The sequence below is a fragment of the Branchiostoma floridae genome, chromosome 9 (assembly GCF_000003815.2).
Source record: "Branchiostoma floridae strain S238N-H82 chromosome 9, Bfl_VNyyK, whole genome shotgun sequence".
NCBI classification, from domain to species: domain Eukaryota; kingdom Metazoa; phylum Chordata; class Leptocardii; order Amphioxiformes; family Branchiostomatidae; genus Branchiostoma; species Branchiostoma floridae.
The window spans coordinates 23944979-23966783 of record NC_049987.1 but is presented as its reverse complement, the minus strand read 5'-3'; the positions used below and the strand labels follow the sequence as shown (position 1 = coordinate 23966783).

Here is a 21805-nt window from a genome sequence, read left to right as displayed (position 1 = left end):
CATATACGTTTTGGCAACATATAAACTAAACGTGGGAGGTGTCCCCGTGTTCGCTTAAACTGCGCGGATTCAAAGATTAAACATGTCGTATGTTCAACAGAAATACGCAACATTTCATGTACGTTTTGGCAACATATAAGCTAAACGGGGGAGGTCTCCCCGTGTTCGCTTAAACTGCGCGGATTCAAAGATTAAACATGTCGTATGTTCAACAGAAATACCCAACACTTCATATACGTCTTGACAACATATAAGTTAAACGGGGGAGGTCTCCCCTAGTTCGTTTAAACTGCGCGGATTCAAAGATTAAACATGTCGTATGTTCAACAGAAATACGCAACATTTCATGTACAGTTTTGGCAACATATAAGCTAAACGGGGGAGGTCTCCCCTAGTTCGCTTAAACTACGCGGATTCAAAGATTAAACATGCCGTATGTTCAACAGAAATACGCAACATTTCATGTACAGTTTTGGCAACATATAAGCTAAACGGGGGAGGTCTCCCCTAGTTCGCTTAAACTGCGCGGATTCAAAGATTAAACATGTCGTATGTTCAACAGAAATACGCAAAATTTTATATACGTTTTGGCAACATATAAGCTAAACGGAGGAGGTCTCCCCATGTTCGCTTAAAAGTGCACGGATTCAAAGATTAAAAATGTCGTATGTTCAACAGAAATACCCAACATTTCATATACGTCTTGACAACATATAAGTTAAACGGGGGAGGTCTCCCCTAGTTCGTTTAAACTGCGCGGATTCAAAGATTAAACATGTCGTATGTTCAACAGAAATACGCAACATTTCATGTACGTTTTGGCAACATATAAGCTAAACGGGGGAGGTCTCCCCTAGTTCGCTTAAACTGCGTGGATTCAAAGATTAAACATGTTGTATGTTCAACAGAAATACGCAACATTTCATAAACGTTTTGGCAACATATAAGCTAAAGGGGGGAGGTCTCCCCTAGTTCGCTTAAACTGCGCGGATTCAAAGATTAAACATGTCGTATGTTCAACAGAAATACGCAACATTTCATAAACGTTTTGGCAACATATAAGCTAAAGGGGGGAGGTCTCCCCTAGTTCGCTTAAACTGCGCGGATTCAAAGATTAAACATGTTGTATGTTTAACAGAAATACGCAACATTTCATGTACAGTTTTGGCAACATATAAGCTAACGGGGGAGGTCTCCCTTGTTTGCTTAAACTGAGCGGATTCAAAGATTAAAAATGTCGTATGTTCAACAGAAATACCCAACATTTTATATACGTCTTGGCAACATAAGCTAAACGGAGGAGGTCTCCCCATGTTCACTTAAACTGCCTTGATTCAAAGATTAAACATGTCGTATGTTTAACAGAAATACGCAACATTTCATATACCTCTTGGCAACATATAAGCTAAACCGGGGAATCCCCCCTTCTTTGCGTAAACGGCGGTTTGAAATAGATTACAGATGCCGTATATTCAACAGAAAAACGCAGCATTTCATGTAACGTAAGGGAGCGCATATAAGCTAAACGTAAGAGGTATTCCCTGTTCGAATCAAAAATTGCGCACAGAAAGATCGAATACGTCATTTGCTTTCGGAACAAACAACATAGAAGAATATTGTATTTGACTTTTCTGAGGTATTAACATAACATTTTGTCCCGGAAAACGCAATTGTCAGTTTTGACAGTAAATCTTGCCACTGTTTTAAAACAGATGACGCAATGCTTTATCAAACGCCAGACAAAGGCTTATTATATTTGACATAGCCGAGGTAAGTTTGGTAAACAGATCTAGAGAAACGGTATTTGTCAGTTTTATATTTAAAACTTGAAATATTACCACAGTGGTAAAACAGTAAAACGGATGATTTTTTATAACTTTTGAGACATTTAAGTTGTCTTTTCGGCATACTAAAATACATGTAAAATTCACGTAAAGAAACACGACAGATTAAGTTACATTTACAAACGCTGAAATCTTACGTAAAGGCCAGATGTATGTTTCCGATGCCTTTAATAGATCTTAAAATCTTCTGAAATATTTCTCCGCCTTTAAGGTTTTTATACGTATCTCTGAAACTTTGCTTAAATAGTTGTTTTCGTGCTGTGTTAAGCTTGCACGTTTCACAGAAATGGCTAGTAAATATGACATTATGCTTGTAGCTATCACAACCTTTTCTGATGTGCAGACCGCCCGTTAATCGATCCCTCCATGGAGAAGAAGGTTACCGTCCAGCAAGGCAACGATGGCTTCTCTTTGAAATGTCTGGCGGACGGCAATCCGGAACCGCGGGTACGGTGGCGGCGGAAGGATACAAACTTGTACTGGGAAAACCCGCTCCGGTTCCACCGGGTGAGCTATGACGTGGAGGGGACGTATCAGTGCGTCGCCACAAGCGACGGATTCCCTCTGGAGGCTAGAGACACCTTCATCGATGTAGTGGGTTAGTTGAAAGCCATTGTATTGAAGCGTTATCATACAAAGTAGTATGATTACAGAAACGCTATGTGCCTGCTTTTGTCGGGCATCATTATGTCCAGGGACAGTAAGGGTCTTTATTCTAACCGTAAGACATAAAAGTCAAAGCCAAATTTTGGGTGACTGCTTGTCATTTTCTTCGGGCAAGTCCTGGCTGGTTAGAAGATTGTTCTCCTGTGATTATCCAATCTGACGAAATCATGTACGGAGGTCATAACGTCCACATTTCTAAATACCATATTTCATAGATACAAATGTCATGATCATTAAAAACTCATATACATTAAGCAAAATTTATCGGTCTTTCGTTCAGGAAAACCCATACTGCAAAGGAAGACAGGCTCATCACCAATATCTGCCGCGGTGGGAGAAGCAGTTCGAATGAGCTGCACGGTTGCTGCTGACCCATTGCCGTCTAAAATCAGCTGGATCTGGAGAGATGACGATGGAGCAGAGAAGGAACTATCAGCGGGTGTGAGCAGTAACATAGTTATCAATGAGGAGGGCCAGGGAATGACGTCAGCACTGACCATACCTGACGTCACTGTGAAGAACAGCGGGAACTACATCTGCACGGCGTCGAACGTCTTCGGATCTGTCAGACGGAATATTCGTCTTGACATCACAGGTTAAGATTCTTATGGAGGTTCATCTATGAATGTAATAGAAATACTAAGAATTGACTCGTTACTTCGATACGCAGTTACCAACAACTTTCTAACAACTTGACCTCTGTCCTCTAACCCTTTTAAGTTGAAATGACCGGAAACCTATACATGATGTCTGGCCGTCTCTGGTAAGGTACAGGCGATGGGCTTAATGTAGATAGCCTCATAGTTCCTCTTTTGAAATAATGCCAATTTTTTTAGATGAAGGTGTGAAGGTATGGTATAACGTTACTACTTGAAACGCCTGTTTTCAAAATCTATTTAGTTGCTTGACTAACTTATGCCTTGTGAATACTCTTCATATCCTTCTCTTTTTCCGTAAAGGGTCCTTACCTAAGATGATCATTATAGCGTCTGTCTCTGCTGGTGCCATATTACTGGTCACAACTGCAGTTGTTCTGGTGATCTATGCAAAGAAAAGGGGCTGGATCTGCAAGTCTCACATAGATGGTATGGTCTTTCTGATATCAGTATATGCATGTTAGTCTGCACTGTCCAAGGGTACGTGTCTGTATTTGCATGAATGATACATGTAACCGTAATTGTCGTTTGTCGAAAACCCTGTAGTGCCCAATGGCACCTAAGTCAGCAGTTTCCTCCGTTGTCAACTAATCGGAACCAGGAGCTGCAACTCATTTAGCCATAGAGGCATCAATCGTAACCGTTATTACTCTCACCAACATTACCTTGTCGATGAATTTGATTTAAGTATCAGGGCATCTGTTGTTCTCAGAACCTTTCCGAGTCCCAGTGTCCCGCCCGATGCCGCCCGTGCCGAAGTACGTGTACCAGACCGGCACCATTGACTCCGGTGTGGAGGACCTACAGGAGCTACAGGAGATGTACGGGACTCTCAAACCGCGCCCTCCGCCACGGGGGGACACGGACTGGACATCGGCACGACTCCCGAATGCAGGTAGGTTACCGTATCAATTGGGGGCTTTTCTTAACGTAAGTCTTAGAGCAAGTCTAACTATGACAGCACTAGGGTTGTGTTGCCTAACAGCACGATATTTGGCCAGGAACCTAGAAGGCCTCGGTTCAAGTGTGATTTGCTACCGACCTTGGACCCATTGGAAAGAAATTTGACATAACTTTTCTCACTTCACTCAGGTGTTTATTCATTCATAAAAATACAATTTTCACTTATTCAAGTAGCATCATTTTAGTCTTCTTTGATTCAAAGTTGATCTTTAAGTAGTGCATCTTCAATTATAGTTCTTGAAAAGATGACGATGTAGTTTTTTTTCTCAGGACCATTAGTCCACTCGACATCCCTCCCTCCGTACCCCACAGAAGAATGGTCCCGTCGTTACGACCCTGCCCACTGGAATGTTGCACCAATCACAGTTCAGGTACGCCGTTTTCTCAGGCAAAAATGTGAATTAAATCATGCTCCAGTGTCAAACTTTATTTTACTAAAACTGTGTTTAACTTGAGTGTTGCAATCTGGTAATCTCATTTAAGTATGCTTGTTGTTGTTTTGAAAATTTTATAGTTTAAGAAAAAAAAGTGTTTTGGACATGATATATATTTCAATATTAAAACATACAGTTGATCCATTAAGCTGGCAACTATGGATCTCGTCACTCCATGTATACCAGTAACTTTACGTCTACAACTCGAACTGAGCAAAGTCATATTCCATGCATAAACCTAACTATCATAATTGTTTCTATTGTATGTCTTCTAGTCTGTTGCCGTTGGTTTAGTGGCATCTGAAGTTTACGAATGAAGGGAGGAAACGGAGATGCTCTGCAGCTGTATAATGACGATGGCTGAATGCTGATGTTCTTCGTCTGTCATAAGATGAAATCCAAAGAAATGATTGCATGAAAGGCTGTGTCCTTTTCCATCGCATTCACTTCGCTGCGAAAGTTATTTGGACGTTTAACTAGATGTGACACTTTGTAATCTAACAAATATCTACCTAATAGTAGATTGTTGAAACTACTATTGCACAATACTAATTGGAAATGTGCAAAATGTAACAATAGCGTGATTTTTTCTTATAGCATCTATGAGTGATTATGGACTAGAAATAGATATTTGAACAATTTTGAAAAAGCTTATATACATCGTATACCTATATCGTAGTAGTCTAGATCTTGATGTGAAGTGCAATCGAGCCATGTATTACAAAATACATGAAGTTATTAAACGTTGTTTAAGACGCACCAATTTGATAACTCGTATCTAATGTACAATAAAAATTACAAGCATATGTTATGTTAGCTTGCTAACGCATGTGATGCCATGTGGTTTCCTAAATGTGGAGGTATGTGTATGTTATTGCTTCCTATATCCTAGTCATAAGTCTTCCATCATGAAACGTTGCAACTAAGCAAATATATTCCAGTCACAACGTCTCATGTATTGCACGAGGTTTCAGTTCAAGCATTATGTCTGATGGAAACGAGTAAAATCGAGGGTATGATCTGAGCATCGCTGCCTTTAAGTATGCCCCGATTTCAGCTGTTTCTTTTGTGCAGGAGCATGAAAACAGAGTACATGGTGTGTATGTACTGTCTAGTAGTAGTAGTAGTAGTAGAGACATACGGTGTTATACAGCACCGTTGGGGTTATGCCTCGCCTTACAGGGTAACAACCCCTTTCCCTTACTACTTACTGTCTAATGTGGCGCTACTTAAGTAATAAAGAATACTTATCTGCTCAAAAGCGATGTCTCATATCGACCATCCATCCTATCACATAGATTAAGTCCCATCTTCTAATGGATGGTAACTCAAGCCTGCAGTAACAACAGTGACCGCAGGCGTCCTCACTGCACATCACTCTCATCCCTAGAAAACGTATTTAAACTAAAGCATCCGCTAAATGACATTATCTCTATGACCCCATTTTAGGACGGACAAGCCTCAAATTTCTTGTGGATCATTCAATCATTCGTTAACTTGAAAAATATGCATGTTTTGCATTAAATATAGCTTTGAAATGCGCGTATTATCAAGGTCCAAAAGCTTTTGGCATTTATGATATTCTACAAATTTGTTGATAAGTTATCAATAACATCATCTTCACAAGCACTGCTTCCTTATTAGGGTGAGCATTTTGATTCTTCGCGCAGACGAATATGCAGCCTTCTGCAAGTTGCTGATGTGATTGTTCCTGGAAGTTGTGCACCAAATCTTTACTAACTGACTTAGGCTATGCATTATGGATGACATAATGTAATTGGAACACATTACTTGCATCTTCCAGCCGAACTAATGTGTTCAGCTTTCCCCGAGGGCCGCAGAAGGCTTTCAGTTAGAACCTGGGTCTGTGGGTGTGCGCGGACTGATACACACTGGATCGGGCTGTGAACAGGCAGATGAGACGCTTGCTTGATTGTGTTTATATCATCAATTGATTCGCCAAGAGACGATACCATCTTCTCACATAGCCGTCTTTTACAGAAATCTGACAGACAAACCTATTCAGTCTTCTGGTCCATTAGAACCAAACCATGGGTAAATAAGAAATCATATCGCACCACCAGCTCACTGACAGCTTTCTGTTCTGCCATCTCTGAGGACGGGAATTACACGATAGGATCATTGCTCCAAAACCACCATCAATCACATGTACTTAATGTTTGACATTTCTGTTCTCGTTATTGTGAAACGGTAACCCGGACAATAATAGAGAGTAGAAGTGATCAATTCTAACTTGAAGGAAAATTGACAGTTGTGAAAGCGTAACATGTAAAAGTATTAATGCACCTGGTTGATTTGATATATCTTTCAGTTTGTGCTAAATTAAAAAAAAAATTATACAAAGATATTGAAAGAACCAGGTCCTTTTAAGTATTTGAAAATCAATAATGAGAGGAAAAGCAGTTGCATATTTCATGTTCAGTTCAGTCCCTGAGTGTAACGAGCCTCCGTGAATAGCCAAGGTTACATCAGGCTTAGCTCTAACCTTGAACCAATAATGCAGATACTGTTGCAAATGATCATGATTTCTCTGCCCGAAGATTACTTTTAGAGTGCCTGTTGTGAGATAGCAAGCGTGCAGAACCTGCATTGAAGGCTCTCTAATTGACCCGGCAACCTACAACCTCGCCACGATGGGTTCCATCATAGGTCATCTAATCCTTTTGCAATACATGATTCCAGATTACCAATATAGTCATATTTACAAGTAGATTCATTACAATTGATACCTAAGATATGTCGGTTGATATGAGTAACTTTCAAATCAAAAGGCGAAGTGCTATTTTTTATAGTGTATAATTTACTATAAAATGTATGATTTGCTGCTAACACTCTTTATATCTCCATCCAAGCTTGGGGTGTCAGTTTCAATGAGGTTCCAGCGCCCACTGCAGTCCTACTGGGGAATACGGCTATTCTTCGCTGCAGTTTCCGCGGACTGTCGCCAGAGGATGTTGTAATTTGGAGCGGACCACCTGACATGAGAGCTATCGCGTCCGGCCGAAGAGTAAATCCTAATTACCCGCGCCACCAGGTTACATAGTTTTGTTATCGATGTCGCAATTTGCTGTCTTACATGCGTGCCTTGGATGACGTTAAGCGTATCCCAAATAGAATATACAAAATGTACACTTACTATATTATTTTTAATATATGAAAATACCTTATATTGGGACCACGTATATGATTATGATTTTTATGTGGTATAACATTGTTGACATGGTAACTGGTTATGAATAAAGAAACTGTTTATTGAGTGATTTTTCAGCCTGATAACATCATTCTATAAGCTCATCAGTAGATCATTTACATATGTGCAGGTTGTTGGTGACGCGCAGAGAGGAGAATTTCATTTACAGATTCAAGACGCTCGCTTGGAGGACGCGGGACCTTACATGTGTAACATCTTTGGCCTGTCTCCTAAAGAAGTAAAGTTGACTGTTGTGGGTAGGTAAATGCTTTATGTTAATTTTCTGTTTCCTCTAATTTTCACTTGGAGCATTTTCTTATAAATGTGATTGGTGGAAAATAATTGGATTTGCACCTAAAGCGTTTCATGTATCGTCAAAACACATTCCAGTGCCAGTGCCCCAGCCGCCCACCCTGAGCGGTGCAGAAGTGCCCGGCACGGCGGGGCAGCAGCTGGAGCTCAGCTGTACGTCTTCAGGAGGAAACCCGCCTCCTCAGCTCACCTGGTACAACGGCACGGAGGCGGTTACGGAGCGGTACGTGAGACGGCAACAACGGGGAGATCAAATTGAAGCTAACCTGATCCTCCGGCGTCCGACCAGATGGGATAACGGCATGAACCTGACCTGCAGAGCCAGCCAGCCGTTTCCGGAGATAACTTCTGCTAAGGAATCGTGGGCTGTCATACAGGTGAATTGTAAGTAGCTTGATCTTATCAAGCTGATCTTATCAACGCAGATCATAGCAGCGCAAATAAGCATTAAAGTGATCTTTGCCACATGTCATCTTGCCACTTTACAAGCTGCAAGCTCAAAATCTTTATTATTGAAACAAATTTGTTTAAACTTAATAAGTTATAATCTTTATTGCACCCTTATCTAACACATTCTACAACAAATATCTTGTTTTCGTCAAAGATCCGCCAAGTATATCTGTTCCAACCACGTCGGTTCGAGTCAAAGAGGGGGATCCTGCAGTTTTATCCTGCCTGGTTGACAGCAATCCTTCTGCGAGCATCACCTGGACAATACAGGGTCGTCCTGTTCCGGATGGGGACAACGGGTAAGGATCTTTGTGAGGAGTGTCTTTAGCTGCTGTACTGTAAGTAGTAACCTTTATGTGCTGTGTGGTGTGTGTTTGTGTGTGTGTGTGTGTGTGTCTCCCTCTCTCTGTGTGTTTGCGTGTTTGGTAATCCATTATTTCCTCTGGTCAAACTTTACTGCTAGGACCATTGTTTTAGTTTGGCCCTAAATAGCACAAAATTACATGAACAAAGGTTGTGAAGTGATTTCATGAAAAACTACCTAACATTTCCCATATGTAATGCAGGAAGGGCACTTTCCGGCTCCCCAGTACGTCTCGGCAAGACGCAGGGATTTATCAGTGTACAGCAGACAACGGAGTGCTTCCCATGGCTGTGGGGACTGTGTCGCTAGACGTGCTGTGTACGTACAACATCCGTATACATGAACATAAACATCGGATTGGAGAAAGGAACTTTGCACTAGACCTGAGTCAGCTTACAGACGTGCCCTATGTAGCAGAGACGGGCATTCTCGTATAGGGATATTTAGCCATATCGGAAACTGTAGGGATGTTAAGTAGAATTTGACCATAGCCAATATTGACATAAGGAGACATCTAAACTGATATGACCCTTGGATTTTATTCTGCAGACCCGCCAAGGGTTGATCCTTCCATGGAGAATAAGATCACCGTTCAGCAAGGGGATGATGACTTCTCCTTGGACTGTTTGGCGGAGGGAAATCCGACACCGAGAGTGAAGTGGTGGCGGAAGGATACAAACTTGTACTGGGAAAACCCGCTCCGGTTCCACCGGGTGAGCTATGACGTGGAGGGGACGTACCAGTGCGTCGCTATTAGCAACGGATTTGCACAAAGCACCAAGGATGTACACATCGATGTCATAGGTTAGTGCCGTAGAAGTGATAACCTGATGCACAATTGTACTGATTTAGAATCTTATGGGCCAATGTTGCCTTAAGAATGGTTGGGAGGCTAGATAAAGTCACTGAAAAGTCAGTCTTTAATAAAAAATTTTGTAGTGTACAGAGAACGTTGTTCCCAGGTGACTTATCAACCTTATGTACCTATTGAAAGACTTACAATAGGTATTACTCGCTGATAGTGCATGTCAAACATTTTAACGCATGTATTGCTAATTAGCCATATGTTCAAGTCCTTCAAGATATAACTTCAAGAACATGTATGACTCTCCACAGGAAAACCATATCTGGAAGGACAACTAAGATTGGCATGATATAGAGATCTTACTAGAATGTAATACTCATTCTACTCATCAAACAGTTACTGTAGTATGTAATTCGAGTGTCCATAGACATAAAGTTATATTCAAATTTGTCAACGTGTACTTTGAAATATTTATTCTTTATTCATCGGTGTGGCTGTTCAACACTGTAACTATAACAAAATGCTAGCCTTGCTGACAGAGGACAACTATGCTACTTATGCTATTGTACAGGAAAGCCATATCTTGATGGACACGGAAACTCGGCGATGCTGTCTGCAGCAGCTGGAGAAACAGTCCGACTTGATTGTGCGGTTTCTGCCGACCCTTTACCGTCTAATGTCGCATGGATATGGAGAAACAAGTACGGGATGGAGACAGAACTAGACAGCACCACTTCTCACATCGTGACGACTAGGAGAAACCAGAAGATGACGTCAACACTGAGTATCCCGGATGTTGGCGTGAAGGATGGTGGAGATTATGTCTGTAAGACAACGAACATGTTTGGGTCGGTCATGCGGAATATTCACGTGGAGATCGAAGGTACTACGACATGTCTAGTCAAATAGCATTTTGTTTTTCACGAGATATTAACACCGAAAGTTCCGCTTCAGAACCATTACAAGTTGCTTTGAGCCCAAAACGTAGCTTTCAAGGTTTGATCGACTTGGAGACTTTCCCACAATCAAATATAAAGGCAATCCGCGTACGCATTCCTTATTTATCGTCTTCGGCCACAAACACACACACACGAAAACATTACTACTGTACAGCTTGTATTTCTTCTTGCAATATTGACCCGTAGCAGAAATGTAGACTGTACAAAATATTTTTGATGGAAATAGGATAGTTCATCAAATTTTGACAGCTGCACTACTGACGTGTTTGAACATTTTGTAACACATACGTTTATACAGCTAAATATTGTAAACTGCTCCACAGAGTTTATCCCCAACGTTATCGTCATCACTTCTATCGCTGCCGGGGCGATACTACTGGTGACACTGGCGGCGCTTCTGGTGTTCATCGCTAAGAGAAAGGGCTGGATATGCACGTCTCATATAGACGGTATGGGTGCAACTAACTTTGCCGTATATCTAAAGTATGCTTTCAACGTCCAAAGAAATTGTACTGTAATCGCATGGCTCTTTTACAGTTAACACTTCAATAATTTCTAAACGTTACTACGTAGTCGAGAAAGAGCCCTTATATATTGCGGTTGTATACACGAAATGCGGTAAAGTTGATGAGGACTATTATACGATATACTCCCATGGCCGACATCAGCATATTTTGGTAAGATAGAAATTGCCGCTAAATCGAGATTGGACAGAAACAACACCAGAGAAGTTATGGGCCCAACATTTAACTGCCCGAGTCGCTGTGCTATTTTCAGACCCCCTTGAGCTGCCAGCGTCCCGCCCGATGCCGCCCGTGCCGAAGTACGTGTACCAGACCGGCACCATTGACTCCGGTGTGGAGGACCTACAGGAGCTACAGGAGATGTACGGGACTCTCAAACCGCGCCCTCCGCCTCGGGGGGACAAGAAATGGGAGTCCGTGGGACTGTCCTACTCGGGTACATTTCTGTTGAACATATATTTTCTGTCTTCCAATGATAACTTAGAAACCGTTGGAAAAATAAAAAAAAAAAAAAAAAAACGAACGAAAAAATCATTAGTCTTAGACAATGCCGTTTGAATCTCTCAACTGTATCTGACTCTTATACTTGTATTACATTTTGTATTATACTTTGCTATTTGATACATCAATGATTTATCTTTTCCAGGTTTGGTCCACTCCTCGTCTCTTCCTCCTTACTCTGTGTAACAGAAGGAGGAGCCATTTCATGGCATTTACATCATCGGGTGTGAAAAGCAGGTCAAGAGCAAATAACTATCATAAAATCAAGGAAAGAAGACGATGCTCATCATATGTCTGAATAGATACTGCGGACTTGAATGCAGAACTTTGACAAGATAGAGAATAATCTGTAATATCCTGAAATGACGCTTCGTGACTTAAAGTAATCATACCCCTAAGATTATTTCCAAGAAAGTGGCGTCACGTTGTCTAGACTCTAGACTGTACCGGAGTTTCAGATATTCATCACTAGACAGCATCAGACCATCCATTTTTGATGTCACATTGATGCCACACCTTTATTAATTGATTATAAGGATCTACATTGGTGATTGTACGTATTGGTTGGAAGGGACTTCAAGGCTTTGGGGGATGGGGGCTTGTCTCAGAGTATATGCGTAAATGATTTACTATTGGAGCTGCCCGGTTGCAAGTTTACACTTGAACAGGGCTGGAAATATCACCTGCATAGGCAGGTTAGTGCAGGTAAAATTGGAGTTGTGCAGGTTTTTCTGGTGTCTACCTGCACCTAACCTGCACTGGTCCATGTACTGGGTTTTACATAAATGTCCTATGATCTAGGTGTGTATGGATTGTTATTAGCTGCATTGTAGTATGAAAGAATATAGCACTGCATGGTTCCTGAACAATTTTAGTATGATTCATAATTCTTAAGTTCATAGTTGTGCAGGTAAAATTTGTCAGGTACAGGTAAATTTCAATGTTACTTGCACATGTGCAGAAAAAGTATTTCGATCCCTGCTTTAAGATAGCAGCTACTACCTGTTCCAGGTTTACCCGTTGATAGACAAAAAATGTTTTGTCCTGAAAAACATTGTGGTTTTTGGATACCTGACCTTAGATATTTGTCCTTTGTGATGCAGCTTACGGTAACTAAACAGTGCATAGCTAGTGTAACGTTAATGGTTTAGACGTAGTCAGCGAATGGTTGTGGTGTGGTCGTGTGTAACAGATCGTACTGTATTTGTGATTATAAAATTAGTAAGTAAGGCGTGTTACTTGTTATTAGTGTGACGTAGCAAATTCTCAACACAATTAAGAGACAACTTTGACCGAAAAATTGTCGTGAATATGTCTCATCAATTCGCAATCATAGTAATACCAACAACATCTACTGGTAGTTATGCCGTAGGATATGTACATAACTAATATTAAAGGTAATAACTGTGATCATGTCGTGCGCAATAAGGACTGCTTTTAACCACTATTTGTACACGCTTAACATTTGAAAATGAAATAAAGGCCAAACTGTAATGCCTGTATATGCGTCGTCATTCTATCAGTACGAATTATAGGTGAGAATTTGAAAGTATGATTTACGTAACAAAGTAAATCCTGGGGCTGTCCCTTTGATTTGTAGTAATGCAATAATCAGTTGGTCGCAAGGGGTCGCACATTATGTACCAGGTACCATGTTGCATTTGAGTGACATTTTCTACTTCGTTAATGAATCCTAAATATGTCAATATTCGGAGGGACTAACGGGGTTGTTAAAGACCATGTAGTTAAAGATGTAGGAATTAGCAGTTTTCGCGGGTTAATCTGGTAAAATGATACAATATGTACCGATAGACGCAGATGGAGACACATAATCACGACTGTTAATTTTGTACCGTCTCTGCAGTTCTAGTACAGATCGCTTGTGTCATCACCACCAGCAAGTGGTTAGGTTTTCGCCTTAATCAGACAAGACATGAAAACAAAATCATCCCAATTACTATAAAAGAAATCGCTCAGTATATTTTTCTTCCTGTAGACAAATAATATCAGTCCAGGGTTCTATAGCAAAGATTCAAATCTTTCATCATTGACACCCATGAACAAGTAAGACTAACTGGCCTATTTGGCAGCAATGTTATTGATAGCGGCATCATTTGCCTTTTATAATAGGTTTGCATTGATAGTTAGTGTATCTATTTCTCTCTCAGACAAATTTTCAGCCTTCTGCAAGTTCCTGATGTGATTGTTCCTGGAAGTTGTGCACCAAATCTGTACTAAGTGACTTAGGCTATGCATTATGGATGACATAATGTAATTGGAACACATTACTTGGATCTTCCAGCCAAACTAATGTGTTCAGCTTTCCCCGAGGGCCGCAGAAGGCTTTCATTTAGGGCCTGGGTCTGTGCGTGTGCGCGGACTGATACACACTGAATCGGGCTGTGAACAGGCAGATGAGACGCTTCCTAGCCCACTGGGAGCTTCCTGGTTAAAAATAGGTTTACGCCCTGCAATGTTGATGGCTGTGGCTTACTGTAGCACTGGAGCATCTGCTGTATCAAGACGTAACAAGATGGCCTCGTGTGTGAACATTCGTCTGGAGCTGCTTTGTTTTACCGCATTATTCTTTCTCCAAGCAGGTACGTGTTTTGGTTATCTGCACGATACAAACACCGCAGTCAATATTCATCAGCTATTTCTAATATGTCTAGAAACGTTTTGCACTGTCATGCCTTGTGCTGCTAATAGTGGTAGGTATATCTATTGCGGTAATTGGTCAATGTGCGATCTCCAATATAGATGTCTCGGACATTGGCCTCTAGCGATTGCCATCTACTTGACCATAAATATCGGGCTTACTGTCTGACATAGAGGGGAGATACATGAGATACCACTATGGTTAGTGTTAAGGTCTCAACTCAAGCCTTACGTAAGGAACACCCATATGTGTGTATTGTTTACAATAACCCACGGCGGGGTCTCAATGCCGGTATATTGTAAAAAGGTGATGTGTATGCTTCAGCAGCTTTTATTTCATTGGATATATTCATCAACTGAAAGCACCCATGCAGCCTTTATCATATATTACATGCAGCATAAGTCTCCTACCTGCTTTTACAACTACTTCCGGTGATCCATCAACCTGTATTTGATGTATTACCCCAATGGGCAATGGTTATCATCTACTGTGCTTTTTCTAACATTTCCGTCTCCATTTCTATTCCTCCAACGTGTTTTATAATTAGAGAGGTCAGGTTTTCAAGGACGCCATTAGGATTCCTGTACAGTTGGAAGACTGAGGGTTTAGGAAGTCTTTAGCATGAAGTCTCCACAGCTGGAAACTATCCCGCCTTTAAGCACGCCTATATTTCAACACTTCTGGGAGAAATCATGGATGTACAATATTATAAATTACAGCTAGTTGACTAAGCAGGCTAATTTAAACGTAAATTAATTGACTGAGCTAACTTTACGATAAAAAAATTAAAGGTATGGATATCATTTGCATTCAAAATTGAATGATTCATTAAGTTCACAAGCAAAAGACTTTATCATTAATTTCTATATTGCTTTCCTAATGAGGTTTATGATTTGTTTTGCAGCAAACGGTGCCAGCTATGAGGCAGTTCCAATGCCAACCGCTGTTCTACTAGGCGCCACCGCAACACTTCGGTGCAGTTTCCGTGACCTGTCGCCAGAGGACATGGTTACCTGGTCGGGGCCACCTGGTTTCAGGACCGTGTCTATTGGCCGGAGAGTGAGGCAGGGGTACCAGCGTTTCAAGGTCATATTGTTACCAATAATAAAGCATTAACTCGGGTACTTAGAAATTTAAAGGCGTTTCAAGGTTATACTTTTATTAACAACAAGGCATTAACCAAGGCAGATAAAGCTCGCAATTCGTACGTAACGCTACTATGTCGGGAACCAGAATGACAATTTCTTTTTCAGTTGGTTGGTGACGAAAAAAATGGGGAGTATCATCTACAAATACAAGATGTTAAAATGGAGGATGAAGGAATGTACAGGTGTGAAAATCTTGCCCTGACTCCGAAAGAAGCTAAGTTAACAGTTATAGGTAAGATAGTACATTTCTTTATAGTTTCTAATTCTTAAAAATCAAGTTTTATGATCAAAAGCTCATCAATAGATTGAATTGATACATTTAAACGATCCATACGACTTTGATATACTTATAATACAATACATTTCACATCTTACAAAGAAGTTGAAATCTCCATGCTTCTTTAGTTCCAGTTCCCACCCCACCCCTACTGAGAGGTTTGGAGGTTCCCAGTAAGGTTGGCCAGCAGCTTGTGTTACGGTGTGTCTCTTCTGGAGGGAACCCGCTACCAGAGATGACCTGGTACAACGGCACTCGGGCTTTCACTGGGCAGCAAGTCAGGCGGCAGGAGAGCCAAGGTCAAGTTGAAGCTGAGCTCATTATTCCACAGCTGACCAAGTGGGACAACGGAATGAACTTGACCTGCAGGGCCAGTCAGCCATTCCCGGAAATCACGCCTGTACAAGAGTCATGGAGTGTTCTACGGGTTCATTGTAAGTTCAATTACTGATAATGGTAAGATCCTAGCTGACAAAATTGCCTATGACTAAACAGTTCTATTCAATAATAACAGCCTCTTCCACGTAATAAACATTTGATTCAGTTTCCATCTATGTTGCGTCATCTTTAGAAAGAAATCTATACAAATATGTATTTTTGTCCATTTGGTATTACACGTACCTCAATAGTTTCCACGAGGGCCCCTTAGCTAATAAGGTAACTGTCGATAATATTTATCTCTGATGCAGCAAAGTGAGAATGTAACATCGATTATAGGAGCAATAAAATGAATCCTTTGGTACATTGTAAATGGTAAAGAAGATGCATGAGTTGGTTGATATGGTATAAGGATCTACATTTCCCCAAAAGGAGGGCACATATGCGTTCATCTGTTGCACTAGTTTACATGAGGGTCCCTTCATCTACAATTTCTAATACGTTATAACAAAACTGTCAATATTAGTTGACCCTGACACAAAGAAACATCGATTCTTACGAAGTTAACGCGTTATTGCAGACGCTCCAGCCGTCTCAGTCCTTGTTCCATCCGTGACCGCTGTGGAGGGAGAGCCGGCAACCCTAACCTGCCTGGTGGACAGCAGTCCTGCTGCCAGCATCAGCTGGGTCAAACTTGACTCTGAGAGAATGTAACAATGATTTGTGTTATTGCAGACGCTCCAGCCGTATCAGTCCCTGTTCCATCCATGACTGCTGTGGAGGGAGAGCCGGCAACCCTAAGCTGCCTGGTGGACGGCAGTCCTGCGGCCAGCATCAGCTGGGTCAAACTGGGCCATCAGATGCCACTTCTGCAAGACGTCAGGTACATAACGTAACACCAATTCAGTTCAGTTCAGTCATCCATCTAATGACACTATGAAGTCCCTCCACATGACTTTGTCGCACATGACAGACAAGAGGTCCCGTCTTGGAGACCAAAATCCTCCTTGATTAACCTCTTAAGGGTCAGTGATGGTCGACCGCTTGTCGTCGGGCCGCCAGAGAAGAATCCTTGCAGCTTTTATCTTAATGAAAGCCCAACGATTGCATGCTGACCCAGTGTACGTATTGATGCCATATCACTTTCTACACACACTCCAGAGAACGTTGTGCCAATTCCACAATGTATATTGCGGGGCTATGAAACATCAATCTTAGTAACAAGATAATAAAATAAGGGATGGTATCATATTTTGCAAGTTGGAAAACTCCTTGTGTGTTTTTCTGCCCCAAGGAAGCAGACGCTCCGCATCACCAATACAACCCGCCATGATGCCGGGATTTATCAGTGTTCGGCGGAGAATGGAATCTTACCCATCGGTGTGGGGACCGTCACATTGGAAGTTCTTTGTGAGTGTTGATGCTATTATAGTGAGGATCGTAATTACGTAGAATGTACTCACAAAATCTCAAAAGCAGGGTAATAAGAAAAATCGTGACAACGGAAGAAAATCATCCTTTTTTCCTCCACAATCCTCCTACTAGGAGGAAGTTCCACGCTCAGAGCTTTTTTCCAAGAACAACTTCGCTATGGAATGAGCTTCCACGGACCAGCTTTTCCATGGGGTACAATCTACAACTGTTTAAGTCAAGGGTTAACACACATCTTTCTTCACTATACAGTATTGTAACCCAAAACGTCTAAGTGGCTCCAACAGCCTTGTTTTGCGGTGAACTCTAAGTAAATAAAAAAAAGGCATTGCTCTAAAAACTTGGTCATTGTTAAATACTAACTACATTATGTATACACTGAAACAAGGTCATAATGGTCTTCGTTTGATGATAGAATAGATGGATGTACTAGGTCATATGTTTTCAAAGTGACAAATGTTATTGAAATGACTAGTAACTATGATTTTTCCTCATAATCTCAACATTTTCTGATGTACAGACCCTCCGTTGATTGACCAATCTATGGAAAAGAAGGTTACCGTTCAGCAAGGCAACGATGGCTTCTCTTTGAAATGTCTGGCGGACGGCAATCCGGAACCGCGGGTACGGTGGCGGCGGAAGGATACAAACTTGTACTGGGAAAACCCGCTCCGGTTCCACCGGGTGAGCTATGACGTGGAGGGGACGTATCAGTGTGTCGCCTCAAGCGATGGATTCCCTCTGGAGGCCAGAGACACCTTAATCGATGTAGTTGGTCAGTTTATCCTCATTGCATCAAAGCAGTGTTATGTATACGATACCGAAGAAACACACGGAAAAGAGTAGGCAAAGATGACCGGTTTAAGGCCGCATGGGGCGTATTTCCCCAAAATGTCAGGCACCAATCCAGTGGCCTCGTCAGGGTAACGAACGGCCTAGGGTTCGTTCCGGGCCAACAAAGCTAACACGAGGCCTTGAAATTGCCTTATCATCATATTTTGTTGCACAATGTTCACTTTCAGAAATACGATATGTGACTGATAAAACTACCATAATCGTTCAAATCAGTAGATTCAATCTTTTATCTTCCAGGAAAACCCATACTGCAAAGGAAGATAGGCACATCAACAATATCTGCCGTGGTGGGAGAACTAGTTCGCATGAGCTGCACGGTTTCTGCTGACCCATTGCCGTCTAAAATCAGCTGGATATGGAGAGATGACAATGGAGCAGAGAAGGAATTATCAGCGGGTGTGAGCAGTAACATAGTTACCAATGAGGAGGGTCAGGGAATGACGTCAGCACTGAACATACCTGACGTCACTGTGAAGAACAGCGGGAACTACATCTGCATGGCGGCCAACGTCTTTGGGTCTGTCAGACGGAATATTCGTCTCGACATTACAGGTCTAGTTTCTGCATTTTTATCTAAAAACTACAGGCATATCATGTAACTCGCAAGGGTCTTAGAGTAAGCCAGGTAAGTATGTTTTGTACAAAACGTGAAGCAAGAGATAAGACATTACAGGCTAAGATCCATCAATCTTAAAAGGCTACACATGTCTATTTCAAAAGTGTGGAATCTTAGAGAAATGCATGGATGGCATAGACTGAATCTGTCTTTATTTCTAAAGACAATAATCATATTCTTCATTAACGGCAACGAAAGTTGCTTTTAATAACTATCTTGTGAATATTATTCTAAATTAAATCTTTATCTTCCTAATAGGTTCCTTGCCTAAGATGATCATCATAACATCTGTCACTGCTGGTGCCATATTATTGATCACAACTGCAGTTGTCATGGTGATCTATGCAAAGAGAAGGGGCTGGATCTGCAAGTCTCACATAGATGGTATGGTCGTTTTGATACTTAAGATGATTGTCTGCATTTGATCATGGATATTTGTCTTTATTTATATTAATGATTCGTGCAACCTTAAGAAAACTTTTTTTGTCTGGATTTGGTGAATGACACACGTCTATATCTGCTTTAGATACTTTGAATTAACTGTAGACGTGACCACCATTACCTATAACAAATGGCATTGATGATTTTTGCAAAGTACACTAGCATTTTATGTTCTTAGAGCCTTTCCGAGTCCCAGTCTCCCGCCCGATGCCGCCCGTGCCGAAGTACGTGTACCAGACCGGCACCATTGACTCCGGTGTGGAGGACCTACAGGAGCTACAGGAGATGTACGGGACTCTCAAACCGCGACCTCCGCCAAGGGGGGACACGGAGTGGACATCGGCTGGACTCCCTAACGCAGGTAGATAACCGTATCAACTGAGGTATTTTTTTTTACATTTACGTCCCATAAACTTAAGACTAGCAGCACTGGAGCCATGAATTTATTATTGTACCGACCTTGCACCCTAGGAAAGGCATTTGAAACAACTTTTCTCACTTCACTCAGGTGTTTATTCATTATTCAAATGCAGTATTATTTTAGTCTACTTTCATTCAACCCTATCTTTTTAGTGCATCTTTAAAAATTATCATTTTTTGGTTCTCTTTTTCTCAGGACCACTGGTCCACTCGACGTCCCTGCCTCCGTACCCCACAGAAGAATGGTCCCGTCGGTACGATCATGCTCATTGGAATGTTGCACCAATCACCGTTCAGGTAAGCCATTTTCTCAGGCACAGGTGTGGATGGAATCATGCTGCAGTGTAAAACTCTGTTTTAGTAAAACTGTGTTTAACACGTTGATAAGAAGATTTTGTAAGTTAATTCTTGAGTGGTAATGTTGCAATCTAGTAATTTCATTTAAGTAGACTAGTTGTTGTTCTGAAGATACTGAATGTTGCATAAACCTAACTATAATGAATGTTTCTATTTTCTTTCCTCCAGTCTGTTGCTGTTGGTTCAGTGGCATCTGAAGTTTACGAATGAAGGGTGGTAACGGAGATGCTCTGCAGCTGTAAAATGACGATAGCTGAATACTGATGTTCTTCGTCGGTCATAAGATGAAATCTAGAGAGATAACTGGAAGACAGGCGGTGTCTTTTTCCATCGCATTCACTTCACTTCGAAGGTTTTGATGTTAGGATACTAGAAAACGTTATTTGGACGTTTACTTCAACTAGGCGTGGCACATTGTTATCTAACAAATATCTTAAAATGTGCAGAATGTAACAATAGCGTCAGATTTTTCTTATATCTGTAAGTGATAATGAATTAGAAATAGATAGTTGATCCATTTGGAAAAAAAGCTATATATATATATATATATATATATATATATATATATATATATATATATATACTATCTTTATCGTAGCAGTATGAAACTTGATGTGAAGTGCAAGAAATGCTAAGTATTACAAGGTACAGGAAGTTATTAAACGTGGTAAATTGTGTATGATTTAGACATATTAGCTGTACAGGTCTGTATAATATAAGTGTCTGAATGATATGTAAAGGTACAGAAAGGCAGAGCCATGGTAATGCACCCAAACGTTGTAGATTGTGTTCGTACCAGGGCATCTCCCTAGGTGTCAGCGCTGTAATGACTACTTTCGGCAAGTTTTCGCTACTAAGACAAGACAGCAATTTAAAAACTCGTGTCTAATGTATAATAAAGTATGTAATGTTAGCTTACTAAGAAATGTCATGTGGCTTCATCGATTTGGAGGTATGTGTGAGTTATTATCTCCTATGTCCTAGTCATGAGTCTTGAATCATGAAACGTCTGGACAAATGTACGAACCTCCGACATTTGCAATCTACTAGAGATTGATATTAAGCGTTATGTGTGAGGAAATAAAAAAAAACAGGTTTCGTGCCCCGCTGGCATTTTTTTGAATGTCCTCATTTTTAAAAGTATCTTTTGTGTAGAAGCATGAAGATAGAGCACATGTTGTGTATATTATGTCTACTGGTAGAAGAAGAAGAAGAGACACACAGTGTTATACAACGTTACACCGTTAGGAATATACCGCCTCGTACAGGATGACATACTCTACACCTTACTTCGTACTGTCGAATGTGATGTTACGTAAGTAATAAAGAATACTCATCTGCTCCAAAGTTCATACCTATGCTTTATAGAACAGATAACGACGAATTGTAAATAATCACCGCACGTGTATATGGGTTGATTAACACCAGTGGCAAAGTATCAATCACATTTACATATACCTTGGATGTAGATTAGATACTAGGTACTTTTATAACATACATTGTATACAGTAACGTTCATTCACTTGGGTTCTTG

The 21805-nt window shown here is 41.0% G+C and overlaps 1 protein-coding gene across 1 annotated transcript in view; it reads left to right on the top strand.

Moving 5' to 3' along the window:
* The window catches only part of LOC118422367 (hemicentin-2-like), a 43118-nt gene that overhangs the window by 3730 nt on the left and 17583 nt on the right, over nucleotides 1-21805 (top strand). The window contains exons 5-26 of the mRNA XM_035829887.1: nucleotides 2188-2442; nucleotides 2791-3105; nucleotides 3470-3595; nucleotides 3879-4061; nucleotides 4400-4500; nucleotides 7905-8031; nucleotides 8165-8470; nucleotides 8691-8835; nucleotides 9103-9218; nucleotides 9450-9704; nucleotides 10277-10588; nucleotides 10988-11113; nucleotides 11442-11624; nucleotides 15253-15378; nucleotides 15908-16207; nucleotides 16887-17034; nucleotides 17446-17561; nucleotides 18103-18357; nucleotides 18675-18989; nucleotides 19312-19437; nucleotides 19673-19855; nucleotides 20111-20211. Of these exons, the coding sequence (XP_035685780.1) occupies nucleotides 2188-2442; nucleotides 2791-3105; nucleotides 3470-3595; nucleotides 3879-4061; nucleotides 4400-4500; nucleotides 7905-8031; nucleotides 8165-8470; nucleotides 8691-8835; nucleotides 9103-9218; nucleotides 9450-9704; nucleotides 10277-10588; nucleotides 10988-11113; nucleotides 11442-11624; nucleotides 15253-15378; nucleotides 15908-16207; nucleotides 16887-17034; nucleotides 17446-17561; nucleotides 18103-18357; nucleotides 18675-18989; nucleotides 19312-19437; nucleotides 19673-19855; nucleotides 20111-20211 (4220 nt within the window). The remainder of the gene's footprint in view (nucleotides 1-2187; nucleotides 2443-2790; nucleotides 3106-3469; nucleotides 3596-3878; nucleotides 4062-4399; nucleotides 4501-7904; nucleotides 8032-8164; nucleotides 8471-8690; nucleotides 8836-9102; nucleotides 9219-9449; nucleotides 9705-10276; nucleotides 10589-10987; nucleotides 11114-11441; nucleotides 11625-15252; nucleotides 15379-15907; nucleotides 16208-16886; nucleotides 17035-17445; nucleotides 17562-18102; nucleotides 18358-18674; nucleotides 18990-19311; nucleotides 19438-19672; nucleotides 19856-20110; nucleotides 20212-21805) is intronic.